General features: G+C 36.5%; 1 protein-coding gene across 6 annotated transcripts in view; it reads right to left on the bottom strand.

Annotated features, from left to right (window-relative positions):
• lyst (lysosomal trafficking regulator) overlaps nt 1-16,142 on the bottom strand; it is a 120,383-nt gene that overhangs the window by 66,285 nt on the left and 37,956 nt on the right. For 5 of the 6 annotated variants that reach the window (XM_084391829.1, XM_084391831.1, XM_084391834.1 and 2 more), the window contains 6 exons: nt 14,532-14,693; nt 8,046-8,202; nt 5,886-6,112; nt 5,341-5,407; nt 3,400-3,509; nt 607-973 (listed from right to left, as the gene is read on the bottom strand). In XM_084391829.1, the coding sequence (XP_084247955.1) occupies nt 607-973; nt 3,400-3,509; nt 5,341-5,407; nt 5,886-6,112; nt 8,046-8,202; nt 14,532-14,693 (1,090 nt within the window). The remainder of the gene's footprint in view (nt 1-606; nt 974-3,399; nt 3,510-5,340; nt 5,408-5,885; nt 6,113-8,045; nt 8,203-14,531; nt 14,694-16,142) is intronic. The other variant, XM_084391830.1, reaches the window with a different exon arrangement.

The following is a 16,142-nucleotide window of genomic DNA, read 5'->3' as shown; positions in this document are numbered from 1 at the left end:
AGCGAGCGAGAGAGAGAGTGTGTGTGTGTGTGTGTGTGTGTGTGCGAGAGTGAGTGTGTGTGTGAGTGATTGAGTGTGCGTATTGATGTGAGTGAGTGAGCGAGAGAGTGTGTGTGCGTGTGTGAGTAAGTGAGTGCGTGTTTGTGTATATGTCTGCGAGTAAATGTGTCTTGCCCACGACACGACAAGATTTTAGGAGTCAAAATCACGTAATCTGACACAGTGACTATCGAAACAGACAAAAAAAATGGTGTAATCTGAACCAGGCATAACGTAAATCAAGCAAGCTAGCTGCACAGGCCACGAAGTGTTGGCGAAATAACACATTAGCGGAGCGGAGGGAGTAATATGGAATTTTATCCATTAAACTTCTTGCACAAAATAAATAAATTCAAGCACTTTCAAGGGCCTGTATCTGTGTGTGTTTATTTTCAAAAACTTTCCAGGGCCTTGAATTTTTTTTTTTTCAGATTCACAAACTTTCAAGGATTTCAAGGACCCGTGGGAACCCGGGACACTTCAGTATATAGATAATATTTATATGTGTTAGAAGCTTATACAAAGCTAAAAAAATATATAATAATAATTCTAGAATGATCTTCTTACCCTTCTTAGGAAGGCCGTCGTCCTCGTTCCCCGCTCGCACCCACAGCGAGGCGCTGAAGCCACTGGACATGTGAGGCCAGCAGTTCTGGCCCACTAAGGGCAGGTGGAAGGGTGCCGTGTGCCAGGGAGAAGAGCGCAGGTGACCAGGCCTGCTCGGGTCTCCTTCAACACGGCCCAGGGGTAACTTACCCCTCAGAAGAGCGTTTACTCCACCCTTACCCACAACCGCCCCATGAGGCCTCATCCCAGGGGAAGAGCTCGAGCCGGGGACCCCTGCGCCAGGGATCATGGGAAAGGACATGAAGTAGATCGGCTCTGTGTCTGAGTTGGCCTCCACAATCTGGAGCATTCCTCTCAACAAGATCTCCTACACATGAGGAATACAATTAATGAGGGCTTTTAATTGTTCACACAATTTGAAGTTTCATTGCAAACTATTTAAATATAAGGTTTCATTCAAAACAAATCAAGCACCAACTAAATGGGGTCATGTTTACACTTTACAATAAGGTTCACTAGTTAACATTAGTCAGTTAGCATGAACTAAGAATAAACAGAACTTATACAGCATTTATTAGCCTAATCTTTGTTAATTTCAACATTTACTAATACTTTATTCAAATCTTGTTAACATTAGTTAATGCACTGTGAACTAACATGAACAAACAATGAACAGCTGTATTTATATTAACTAACGTTAACAAAGATTAACAAATACAGTAACAAATGTATTACTCATGGTTAGGTCATGTTAGTTAATATATTAGCTAATGTTAACTAATGAACCTTATTGTAAAGTTTTTTTTTTCCTATGCAAACATTTAGCATTCAAAAGTTTGGGATCAGTAAGAATTTTAATACTTTTATTCAGCAAGCACTTTTATTCTGCATTAAATTGATAATAAGCGACAGCAAAGACATTTACAGTGAAAAAAAAGATCTATTTCAAATAAACGTTTTTTTATTCTTTCTATATTCATAAAAATAAAAAAAACGGAAAAATAAAATGCATCACGATTTCCAGAAGAATATAAAGCAGCAGCACTGTTTTCAACACTGATAATTATCATAAATGTTTATTGATCATCAAATCATCATATTATAATGATTTGTGAAGGATCATGTGACACTGAAGACTGGAGTAATGATGCTGAAAATGCAGCTTTGATCACAGGAATAAATTGCACTTTACTGTATATTCACATAGAAAACAGTTACTTTACATAGTAATAATATTTCACAGTTTTTACTGTATTTTTGATCAAATGTTAACGACCCCAAACTTTTGAACGACAGTGTAGTGTAACTTCCAGAGCTCAAAATCTCTTCCCAGTCCATCCACACCATTCATGGGAACTAAGCTGTTAAATGACCTCACACATCCTACCGAAAGTAGGGAGAAATTTCAGTGAACAATTCCTCATAAATTCACAAAACAATGCATGCTGACATAATCCATAATGCAATCCATTGAGAGGATTCGTGAAATGAACACACTGATGGTCTCTGTCGTCTGGTACAATGAGAGTGAACTAACACAGTCTTAAGTGCCTGACTCCCTGTGGACCTTCATTAACGCGGTGGTGGGAAAAGCGCATTTCACAGCGATACTTCATGGAGGGCATACAGTAGCGGCCAAGAAAAGAGCCTGAAAATATGACTAGATATAGCAGTTGAGCTGTAAAAATCAAGAAAACACTAAATATAGAGTGTTAAATGTTGAATTTGCAAGGGATGCAGAATTCGACTAGGTGATTATTGGAATCACTTTTCTAGAGCTTTATATCTAGATTTATGAATATTTTTGGCCTAATTTTAGCGAAGTTTAGAAATGCAACTTCTCAGGTACTAGGTTTTTTTTTAGCATGCTGACATCTTTAACCTACCGTATATGTGGAAACCACATAAAATAGTAAATTAGGGTGTTAAAGATGTGAGGCAATAGGAAAAGAGGTGCTCAGAAGTAAAGGACTGGCAATCACAAATGAAGTTACATAACAATAAAGTGTGAACAAAGAGCAAGATAATTATCCTAGAATGGCTGATTCATATCAGCATTGACAAACCAAAGGTTGGCACTACTAAAAGCGTATTGTGCATCAGCTTGTCCACTTAACAAGAAGTATGTCAACACATGCACTGTGTTAAAAATAAACCTGTTTACAGGACGCTTGATCACATTGTACATTTGCATTGCGTAGTTTCAAAGTTTTTCCTTTTCAGTGGAAAAGGGAACTGAAAAGGTTTCGAAAAAAAAGTGTATATATTCATTGGGGCCTCATTTAAAGGTGCACTGTGTAATATTTAGGAGGATCTGTTGACAGAAATGTAATATCATATACATAACTATGTTTTCAGTGGTGTATAAAGACCTTATTTAATGAACCGTAATGTTTTTATTAGCTTAGAATGAGTCATTTCTCTCTACGCACACCGCAGGTCTTCTTACATCGACATGTTTCTACGGTGGCCCTAAACGGACAAACGCATTTCGTCACTATGTTGTTCTTGGTGTAAAGAAGCTAGCTAAAGTCAGCGAATAAAACACTGACACAATGATGAACAAGTAACAATAATATTCGCAATAACATAGTTTTACTGAGTAATAAAGTAAACATAATTTCTTAAAGAAACCTCATTGCTGAACTGGCTACTCTCTGCTGTCTCAGACGACGACATCACTTCCTGTTGGCCACCGTAACTTCTGTTGGGTGCAATTCACAACCTCACCACTAGATGCTGCTAAAAATTACACACTGCACCTTTAAATGCTTATTTTAAGGTTGCACTTACAGTGGGCGGAGTCTTCTCCAGGAAGAGGCGGGTCAACAGGGCGAGTTCCTCCGCTGTGATACTGTCACTCAACATGGACACGAGCAGCTCCATCAGGATTGTCTGGCACTCTGAAGGGTACAACAGGCCATGGAGCAATTATAATAATGTTTAAGATTAGCATGATTAATATCAAATATGAATCTAATGAAAAACTATTAAGAACATGCCTGTCTGGAGGGGATATTTGTTGTTAAACCATTAAAATATGAGCAAAATATTGCTCATAAATATTTTATTTTACACTGCAAAAAAAAAAAAATGCATAGAAAAACAAAATGCTCACAGGATAAATAATTAACAACATAATCAGTTATTAATATTTAATTGGTTCTCATTATTAATACAAATAAAACAATTGACTCCAAGCATAACTACTAGGGGTGTAACGGTTCACAAAATTCACGGTTCGGTTCGATACGATACACTTGTGTCACGGTTCGGTACGGTTCGGTTCGGTACGTTTTCCATAGGCTACAGCAAAAATAAATAAATGCCAGAGAAATTTCCTTGAATTCATTTTTTTTATTATTATTATTTTATTTAATGAAACTAACATCATAAAGTATGATTTTTTTTTGCTTTTTTTACTGAGCAATAATGGAGCTATACTTGACTCTTCTTATGAGCATATAAAACAAAACAGCTCCTTGGACAAAATGAAATTTAATATTGTAGTAGTAGGCTAGTTATAAACAAAGGTTTATTTTAGTTCAGATTAACATTTGAGGGCAGCAATTGTATTCATAATGTCAAAATAAAACAGACGTAATGTTACTTGACAGCATTATAGCCCACTATTCCTGACAAACTTCCATACCTTGCAGTTAGTGTTACTACTACAGCAAATCCATTCCACGGTGAATGTTGCTTATCTGTGGACACGGGATAGTTCATTCATGGCACGATGTTTCTTCCTGGTTTCCACGTCAGCGCTGTTTGATCCGTTAATAACAGAGAAATGTGCATGTTTCTCACTAGATCTCGCAGCGATGTTATTACTTCTGTGGCGAATTCAAAAAGCATTTGAAATGTAAATGCTTTCTTTACTGGTCTGGATCTCTTAGCGCTGTGTGGTGTTGCTTGATCAGCCTCGCGCATAGGGCTCGCGAGTCCCGCTTCACAGGTCAAAACTGATAAACGGTCCACACAAACACAATAAGAGTAGCTCAGTTTCGTTCCTTACATTGCATTTGCCAGTTGATGTTGTGGTCGCGCCAGCCTCTATGAGCGCGCTTGCCACCCGCGACACGCCTTCATTTGAAATAACAAAATTTTGGTCGGCAGAAAAAAATGGTCCAACGAACCGTTCGGTACGTAATGCGTACCGAAAACCGAACCGAAAGCCTCGTACCGAACGGTTCGATACGAATACGCGTATCGTTACACCCCTAATAACTACGCAATATGTTTAACATATTTTTTCTTTACTCTTGGCCACTACTTTCACTCATATTTTATATATATGTATATATTCCATTATTTTCTATTGTTTTTTAAAATAAATAATTTATATATCCTTTAGTATTTGTTGTGCTGCTTTTCATTAATGGTGATTATGATGATTCTTTATGATGAATAATAATATAATGTAATTTAATATTATTAAAATTATAATCATCATTAATGAACATCATCATTGATAAAAATGTACTTTAGTACACAACTACGCAATGTGATTACAAAATGTTTTCCCTTTTTTATTGCTTTTTTATAAACTATTTATATATAATTTAGTATTTGTTGTGCTGCTTTTCATTAATGGTGATTATGGTGAATTTTTAATTAATGAACATCATCATTGATAAAATCTATTTTAGTAATGACAAACCCATTACGAGAATAACGAGGATTATGATTAAACTCAAAAATGCATAGTTGAAGTTAGAAAGAAATATACACCTTTATAGGAGGCATCTGATTGGCTGAGAATGTTCTGAAATCCACTGAGAATGGCTTTCACGCCACCCTGACAAGAGAAGAAAAAAAAAAAACCGAGATGGATCACATTTCGTCATAAATACAGTAAAGATTATTTAATCCAGCTGGTCAGAGTATTCAAACATATCAATATTGCGAGTATCATTATTGACAATGGGATTAAGTAAAAAATAAATGAATAAATCCTGTAAAGATTTCTCCAACATAGGCCTAAATCCTAAAGAACTGTCAAAAATGCAGCTGCAAATCTTGTTTTTTACAACAAAAAAATCTCCAATTGCTAAAAGGTTTGCAAAGGTCATTTTGTTCCTGCTACGTAGGCTCACAGGTGTTGTCTTCAGTTTCAAGTATACTCTTTCAACCAGTTACCTAGAACAAAACTTTCTACCAACCAAAGGTAAGTTACTTAGACAAAAGCAGGTCTTCTGGAATAAGATATGTCACTGTGTAACATCAATATCTCGCATACATAAATAAATCAGTTTGGCATCGGATATAAGTCTGACCTGCTGGTAGAGCAGCGCTGCATTGCTGATGTGGCCTTTCACGGCTCCTAACAGGCTCTGCAACACGTGGCCCAAAACCTCCAGGTCTGGCGAGCCACTGGCTAACAGCTGCAGCTCCATTAAGCAGATCTCCGGGAAAAGCAAACGGCCGCGTACGGAGCCCTGAGGCACTCCTGCCATTCCCAACGCGCATTCCCCCAGCACGACTCCAGCCTCCACCTTTATCCCTGTCACAGCAAGCAAAGACAGAACACTGATTACAAACAACGCAGTAATATAATAAAAGAATAAGTGGTGGTGCAAGAGTACAAACAGAAGGGCTGAAGAACGAGGACTGTGTGTACCAGAGGCGCTCAGAGCTCTAGCCCAGTAGAGATGAATTAAGCTGATGGAGGGACGCCACGCACTGGAGAACCCGCATGATTTAGCTGTGAGCTACCCTGCAGCTCCTACGCAAGCTCTGGGTGCTTTTTATTAATGAAGTTCTGCCTCGAACACACACACATACAGAGAGAGAGCACTCCCTTACAGACATTCTCACACACATACATAGACAGATAAACGGACAGATATATAGACAGACAGAAAGAACAATAGATAGAAAAATTATAGAATGGTTGATAGAATAAAGACAGAAAGACTGACAGACTGATCGACATAGTTAGAGAGATTAGATAGAACGCAAGAACGATAGAGAGAGAGAGGGAGATAAAATGACAGGAGTGGATGGATGGATAGATAGATAGAGAGATTAGATAGAATGCAAGAACGATAGAGAGAGAGAGAAAGCGCGAGAGAGAGAGAAAGAGAGAGAGATAAAATGGTGGTGGATAGATAGATTAATATAGTTATGTGATAGAACGCAAGAACGATAGAGAGAGAGAGAGAGAGAGAGAGAGAGAGAGAGAGAGAGAGAGAGAGAGAGAGAGAGAGAGAAAACGACGGTGGATAGATAGATAGTTATTAGATAGAACGCGAGAGAGAGAGAGAGAGAGAGAGAGAGAGAGAGAGATAGATAAAACGACGGTGGATAGATAGATAGATAGACATAGATATTAGATAGAACGCAAGAACGAGAGAGAAAGAGAGAGAGAGAGAGAGAGAGATAGATAAATAGTGATAGATAGATGGTGATAGATAGATAGATATTAGATAGAACGCAAGAACGAGAGAAAGAGAGAGAGAGATAGATAAATAGTGATAGATAGATGGTGATAGATAGATAAAACGATGGTGATAGATAGATAAAACGATGGTGATAGATAGATAGTTATTAGATAGAACGCAAGAACGATAGAGAAAGAGAGCGAGAGAGAGCGAGAGAGAGAGAGAGAGAGAGAGAGAGAGAGAGAGAGATAAAACGACGGTGGATAGATAGATAGATAGATAGATAGATAGATAGATAGATAGATAGATAGATAGATAGATAGATAGATAGATAGATGTCTAAAAGAGGTCTTCCGTAATAGAAAATATTTAAAGGAAGCTGAAACCAAACTCAACGACCAAAACCACACTCAGTTGACTTCCACTTTTTCACAGTCGTCATGATCATTCTGACAACAAACACACACATTTCAAGCTTCGCCTTCAATTCCCTTCTTTATAAATCATATCAACTACAGGCCCTGAAGGGAAGGTGAGTGAACTTACAAAATCATGCATGATTGCTCAAAAGCTGCAGTCACAAGACACAGCTCAACGCGACAGACTTACATCATAGACGGAGGAAACAATGACCCCATTCTCAGTGGAGAGAGCCAACACCACCACATGTGACTGGAGAACCGGATCACACACCACTCGGCCAGACGGTCACTCAGCCTACCTGATGCTAACCGGCACAAACCGGCTAACGCATTCCAGGTCATCCGCAAACAAATTCCTCCTGCTTTCAGTGACTATGGATTACTCAGCCTCGCTAACTGCAATGCTAATTATTTTCACGTTCATTTTAGGTCATAATGAGCCTTAAAGCCTACAAAACTACACATGCACGATACTTTTAGCTCTGGATAATACGTACATACACTCCTCTCAAGCTCATTTACATTTGACAGTCAAATACAAGTGACATCTTGTCAGTTTGACACAGATGAGCAGCACAACACATGTAAGACTCTCATGCAAGTATGAAGTTAGATGAAGATATGTCAGCACCTTCCTCCTGACGGGTGGAGTCCTCGGGGTTACTCTCACTGTCTGCGTCATAGCCCTCCTCTTCACCCAAGGGTGCAGCGCTGCTCACCTGAGCTTCATCCACCTCTTCAGAGAGATCTCCTGAGGGAGGAGCCGGCTCACCGCTGACCGGAGGCTTCTGAGCGAGAGACAGATGGATTATCATATAATTAAGAAATAACTAAAATAGATTCAACATTATTATCAAATATAAATGGTAACACTTTACAATACGGTCTCATTTGTTAACATGAAGCAATACATTTGTTACAGTATTTATTAATCTTTGTTAATGTTAGTTAATAAACTCCAGCTGTTCAGTGATTGTTCACAGTGCATTAACTGATGTTAACAAATACAACTTTTGATTTTAAGGTATTATTCAAGTAAATGTTGAAATTAACATTAATTAAGATTAATAAATGCTGTGGAAGTATAGTTCATTCTTAGTTCATGCAGACTAAAGTTAACTAATGAAACCTTATTGTAAATTGTTACCAATATAACATTTTGTCAATATGATTATTAAAATGTTTACTTTATTATTATTATTATTATTACTACTACTACTGTAACTACTAGATGGAGGGAAGGATAATAATTAGTGCTGTCAAATCGATTAATCGATTCAAAAATAAATAAATAAATAAAAGTTTGTTTATAATTTTATTAATTATATTGTAATATGTGTGTGTAATATGTGTTTGTGCACACACAAACACATGTATATATACATACACACACACATATACATATGTACATATATATTTAAACACACATTTTTATTTTAGAAGCGAGCACAGTAGAAAATAAGAAATAATAATAATAAAATAGATGAAACAATGAATTAACTTATAATTAAATAAACTTATGTCAATTCTTAATATATATAGTATATATAATAAAATGGAGGGATGGATAATGATATAAAATAGTATAAATATAAATTAATTAAGGAACAATTCAAATTAAACAGATTAAACATGATTATATAATAAAATATTTAAAAAAATGAATTCAATATGTAATAATTACTAACATTTTATTAATATGATTATTAAAAAAAAATACATATTTTCGAATCATTAGGTGGCGCCAAATATAGGAACCAACTACAGTAGTTAACCAAATATATGTGATATTATCAGGTGATTGTTTTGTGTGGATATTCAAAACCTTTGCCGAGTCTCTTCATTAGCACTTTCATTATGGTTTTTCTGAAGCACTGTGTAAAATACATGACACAGAAACTGAAGAAGATTTTTGACCGAAGAACGAGTCATTTATTTTATTTTATATTGTACAAACTTTGTTGAAGTAGTGTAACATTGTACGCAAATCTGTTCAAAACACTGAATAGAAATGATACCTAGCATGTACGTGTCATCATAATGCATCAAACCACTGCAGTTTGTTTTAAAACTTTAACATTTGGTAACTTTAGGCAATTAGGAGGACACTATCTGGTAGGTAAAAAAAAATAACAAATAAAAATAAAAGTACTTTGTGTTCAAGCATAAAAGTCGGTAAGAAAAGGCCACAATCACTCTCTCTTACACAAACACACACACACGGTACCCACTTCTAAATATTAATGCTTTCATTTCCCCGCAGTGCAACTTCAAATATCAGAAGTTAAAATACAGCAGTGAAACAGATTAAAGCAAATCCGGCAGCGCCGCAAACTCTTACCTTCTAGAAAACGAGCCCTTTCCAGGATAAACTAATAAAGTAAACAATCCTTATAACATTGCTTCTGGTGTTTGTCTTTATTAGAGAGACAAAGTTAGTGATTTCAGAAAGCTAGTTAAAAAAAAAAAAAAAAAAATTATTTTGGTCACAGGACCACATCAGCTGACGGCTTCCACATAAAATATATCCCCCATGCGCCCCACGCTGCTCAATCACACACACACACACACAAACACAAACAGCCTCATTATCCGATTATGTTTGGCCAGGGGTCACATTTTATTTCTGAAAGCACAAAGCTTATTGAAGTAACATGAGTGCCAAAACAAATCTTACTTAAGTTCAAATGATAGTTTTATTTGGGAATTACTCGGTGATGACAAGAATGTTCAGACGAAAATCCCTCAACAGTGAGGATTTACTGAGAGGCCAATTATATAAATCTTGCAAAAGATTGTAGAAGTCTTTGAAGACTTTATCGAAGTTTTTAAAGACGTCGTACAAATAAAAATAACTTAAAAAGGCGTCACGAATTGAGAAATATAATTGTCCTGACTCAAAACTTTCTCGTAAGTCCAGAAATAGCTTTTATTGTGATCAAACTTTTGGATTTTATCACATTATGGTATAACAGTGAGCGATAAAGAATCACTGGACTAAAAATAACATTACCTTCCAAAGGATCCTGTAACGACTGAGACACATCAGACACAATTATTTGTTATATTAAGCAAATAATCTTTAAAACTCACTCTGGGATCTATGGTCCCATACCCCCCAACAAGCCCAAGAAGGGTCTTGGTTACCATGACATTTTCTGCATCAATTTATGGACGAACTGATCTATAAATGAACATGCACCCCAGAACACTGTGTGAATGGATGTACTATTATGTCTTTGATACCACAGTATGTATTTTATGATACAACCAACGGTCAATGCAACCCCAGCGGTATCATGTCTCCTATCTAATTAATCCTCATTTAATGACTCACACTTTAGTGTACATCACCTTCTGTTAGAATGCAGTGTGTGTTTGTTATATCTATCTGAGTATGGACACAAACGGCCAGGCTTATGTCTAACCACACTTGAGATAAGAGTCATAAATCCTCCCAACAGAGAAATCTCCCGCTTGGAAATTCCCCCTTTCTTGGTTGACCCAACCCTGAAAGCTGGGACGTTTCTCAGGCTTTAAATGTTCTCTACACAAGCCCTCCCCTCTCGTCTTCTGGCCTTCACTGCTGCGTCTTCAGGTTGATGTCTGTGGGGACCACAGCCTGCTATGCCTTCACTCTCCCAACAGAGTCAGACTGTATTTTCTTCAATCCAACACAGAAGAAAACTGCATCTTTACCATCACTGATTGGGCAACCAACAACTGTTACCCGACACCTTACAGTTGCAAATTTGGCGTTCAACCACGTTGGTTAATGATGTCACGCAGGTGATGGAGTAATAACTTCTTTTAATAAATCCGTTTGAGATCGAATTAATGTCAGATGTTTTTCTATAAATTACGTCTGAGGACTATTTCTCATTTATTCTCAGTAATTTTGCTTTATTTGCAGATTCAATCATAGTACTAGCGTACTAGAGCACGTTCACACATGCGCACTCTTTAATAACAACGCTTTAAATCTCTTGACAAACTAAAAGACATAAATTACATTTGTATATATTCGAAATAAAACATATAGACCAGGGGTCTCCAACACGTCGCTCGCGAGCTACCAGTAGTTACTATTACTATTACATTATTACTATTAATAATAAAAGATAAGCTAGTCTAACGTGCATTGTAAATGTCAGCAATTTATCTTTTTTGACTCATTCTTTTTATAAAAATGATTTAAAGGCTGAAATATGCGATGAAATTTGACTTTTTTGTCAAAACTTTATGTGAACTTGTACATGTTAGTAGATAACATGTTGCAAGACACTCCTAAAATCTGGCCATCATTTTTAATGTTATTATTTTAATGTTTATGTAAACAAAAAGTGCATATTGATGCTAAGTTTATTTGTTAATTTGCTGTTTTTCGTCATAAAACTTGGTGAATTGATTTCATTGTGTAGTATTAGTACTTTTTAAACAGGATTCTGTGATAACCGTGATCATTTTGGTCACTATAATCATGAAATGAAATTTTCATGGCATTTCATCTCTAGTTAAAATCACTATAAAATCACTATAAAATCAACAATAGTTATGTGGGGTTTTACAATATAATATGCAAAGTACAATTTTCTATAATTTTTTTTTATCTCTGACATTTAAGGGTGACATATATAGGCCTACAAAAACTCCTTTAGGTCTAAAACAGTTTGGATAGTTGCTAATATGAGAGTTATGAGACATTATTTAAGAGAAGTAAGTATTGCATTACATGAGTAGTAGAGCCCGACCGATATGGATTTTTGGGCGCCGATGCCGATACCGATAAAAAAAAGCCATATACCGATATATCGGCCGATATTATTTATGTGTATATTATAATACAGTAGCAATATTATTTATGTGTATTATAGTACAGTAAGTTTGGACACACTTTCCAATTGGTGTGTACAAACTTTTGATGGGTACTGTATATAGAATACACAGTAAACAGAATAAATATATAAACGTTTTGCAATGATCACTCAAATGTGGTGATCAAACACTTGTGTGACAAAGATATGTAATGGAGGCAGGGTGAATGATAGAATGAGAATTTGAGCTGTAACCAAACTACTTTGCTTTGCATTTTATATTATATTATATTCTAAATACTGTTGCATAATCTTCACTAAGGACTTAGTAAATATAAATATATCAAAAGTGTCACTGACAAAACCTTATCTTCTATTTTTAATCTTAATTTCTCTAATATCTACCAGTGGAGGAAGAACTCAGATCTTTTTAGTAAAGTAAAATGAATCATACCATAATGAATTAGTAATAGTAAATTATAAGCAAAATGTACTAAACGTGAAACTAGGCTACTCTTAATGCAAAATGGCCCTATATAAAGTGTTATAATTATATAAATTATTGGAGTAGGGCTGGACCCGAATATTCGAATATTTGTTCGGTGGGTTGGTATTGGATTTGAAAATTTGACATGCGAATATTCAGGTTTTTTTTCACATCTGGGATCCCCCGGGAAACGGTTCTCATTCGCGCTTGAATAAGGCCGGCGACACACTTGCTGCGTGGCATGGCCGTTTTTATTTCGGCTCCCATGTTAACAGGTTGGAGTTTGCACACTGCCTGCTGAGACACGCGTCTCTCAGGCCCGGCTCAAGCCACGCGGAAAACGCGTGCAGTGCATGCTAGAAATATAACCGACGTCTGAGTGTTCCAGCAACGGTGTTCTCTGGCTAGAGCGCAGAACAGCGGAGTTTGTATGGAGGAAGTGCATGTCTGAGCTTGTGTTTTGGGTTAAGTTGTGTTGCTTTGACATTGTGGAAAATAGAATAATAGAAACAAAATGTATTAGCCTTTTTACCCGTTATTATCAATTTAAATTAATCTCGTTTTTTAATTTAACTTAATTTCGTTTTTCTTTAGGCCTATTTAAATTTCGTTTTTCTTTATTTAAATTTAGTTTTTTTCTTTATTTAAATTTCGTTTTTCTTTATTTAAATTTCGTTTAATTTCTTTATTTAAATTTTGTAATTTCTTTATTTAAATTTCGTTTTTCTTTATTTAAATTTCGTTTTTCTTTATTTAAATTTCGTTTTTTATTATTTTTTATTTCGTTTTTCTTTATTTCAATTTCGTTTTTCTTTATTTAAATTTCGTTTTTTATTATTTTTTATTTCGTTTTTCTTTATTTAAATTTAGTTTTTCTTTATTTAAATTTAGTTTTTCTTTATTTAAATCTACCCTTTACTGTCAGTAATTTGTTAGTCAGAAAAATATTAGATTACCTTAATTAAAAGTATTGCTGAATTTAACAGACCTGTGTGTGTGCGTTTTATATCACTGCATTGTCCGTTCTCGGACGCATTCTCTGCCCGCGGGAGGTGCGCCGCTTCCCGCTCGCGCTGTTCTGTAGTTTACTAAAAGTGTATTAATTCTGAACGTGTCGCGTCTCGCGTGTCCATCTATATTGCACCAAATGCCACAATGCACTCCCTTGAGAAGTCGATTGGATTAACGGTTCTCGAAATAATAAAAATGCAAATGGACATACAGACACAGAGAATCCTACCTTTATTAGAGAGAAAAATATGTTCAGCACCGTCTATCCGATGTCCATTACTACCGAAGCTCAAAAAGCTTTAACACTGTGTCTACACCAGAAGCGGCTGTTATTTTTTGCCACTTTTGCCAGTTCTTTGTGACAGCTTTTAGGTGCTTTATTGGCAGCGCCATCCTTACATAAATCACCGCATGCTGCATTTTTTTAAATATTAATTTATCGGGCATTATAAATGCCGATACCGATAGTTAGGAAAATGCCTAATATCGGCCGATAATATCGGCCCGCCGATATATCGGTCGGGCTCTAATGAGTAGCTCTCGGCCACTTTCATTTTTAAAAAGTAGCTCTCAAATGAAGGTTGGAGACCCCTGATATAGACTGTACTGAATGCCAGCTTGCTTATTTTCCTCAAAATAAGGAATTATTGAGTCCACATATCATGCAAAAAAAGAAACTATATGCAACTTTGTGATGTGTTGAAGGCCAGACTCAAACCTGTACAGCACAGGAACACATGTGCCCTTCACCAAGCATACCTCTTAAAGGGACAACTCAGATTTATTAAACAAGCAACTAAATTACCTTGTCAGGTTTCTCCTCGATGACATCTGGACTGCAGAACATCTCAGCCAGTGCCACACGTAGTAAGGAATCAAACAGAGGAACTGCCAGTTCAGAGTTCACGACTCCAGACCGAGAGAGCTGATCCCTGACCTCACACAGGGTCTCGTCCACAGACTGCAGCTGTGGGAAACAGCGTGGAAAAATTACACTCATGGAGAATAAGACATTGTCACTCGCTTCAAAATGCCAATAAATAGCTCTGTTCCAAAACCTAATTTGCATAAATAGACAGTCCCTGTATATTAAAGCATTAAAGGGATGGTTTGGAGTAAAATCAACCTAGGGTCCTTTGCACCATGACCTCGAGCCAAACACCCCCCCCAGAAGCCTTTTTCCCTTGGTTGAACATTATTAAAGTAAGAGCTTATTTAGAGATATCAGCCGGATGGTTTATGGATCCTATGCATAAGGATGTAGTGTAACGACAAATAATTATGTTTTCCAAAGTGTTAACAACTTAGTGTTAACTAATAATTGTTGCAAACTGGTACTACCGACAAAAATATTAGTGCATTCCTGGAGCTGGGCGTCGTTACACTACATCCTTATGCATCGCTTTCTGCCAGGACTTTTACATGCTTTTCCCAAACCACTGAAGTGACGTCGACGTCCGGGTTAGCAGTAGCATTAGCCATCAGGCAAGTGTTATTTAAATAAACTCCTGATGTACTTACAAACTTTCCAATGCCTCGTTTTATGAGTACAGAACCTATTTGTACTACTGTAGAAGTTTGGTGCCATTCTGGGCATTATTAGTGGGGTAATTTACCAGATACATCATAGGATCTGTTAGCGCCTGCACTAAACCATCCGGCTGATATCTCTAAATAAGCTCTAACTTTAATAATGTTCAACCAAGGGAAAAAAGGCTTCTGGGGGGTGTTTGGCTCGAGGTCATGGTGCAAAGGACCCATAATCATACACTGTTTGCTCGTTGGCCAGAGGAGAACTGAGCGACTGAGTCTGGTTTCTCCATTCTGTCACTGATGGATTTTTGGTTCCTTGTCGCCTTTGGCTTTAGGCTTGCTCAGTTGGGGACAATTAATATTCAACAATAATATTGATCTGTCTGAGCTGGACGATGACATCACCGTCATATATATATATATATGACCTAAATTAATAACGTTTTTACAACAAAAATGAACCATCACTGAACTGACTTAAGCTAGACAAAACAAACTTTGTTGCATTATTTTCCTGTTATCTCTGTAAAGTTGCTTTAAAACGATCTATATTGTAAAAAAAAAAACGCTATATAAATAAAGCTGACTTGACTTGTATACATATGTATGCTTATTAAGCCTAAAAGTTTACAATAGATACAGTGCGCAACAGATATCATCATCAGCATAGTATCATTCAAATTTAAATGACAGGTAATTAGAGATTATGACGGAATTTTTATGTAGTCTAACGTAAACAAGACATTTACCGGTGATAACTTCTGGAGAGAAATAGCACACACACTGGACAACAATGAAACTTTCCAGTGCGCATGTGTTACAGTAAGTGTGTGTGCCCACTATCAAATGTAGTATACACTGAAAGGCTGTGCATTCAGCTGTA

This window comes from Rutilus rutilus, assembly GCF_951802725.1.
Source record: "Rutilus rutilus genome assembly, chromosome: 20".
Classification (NCBI taxonomy): domain Eukaryota; kingdom Metazoa; phylum Chordata; class Actinopteri; order Cypriniformes; family Leuciscidae; genus Rutilus; species Rutilus rutilus.
Note: the sequence above shows the minus strand (reverse complement) of the source record. Positions and strands in the feature narration are given on the sequence as shown.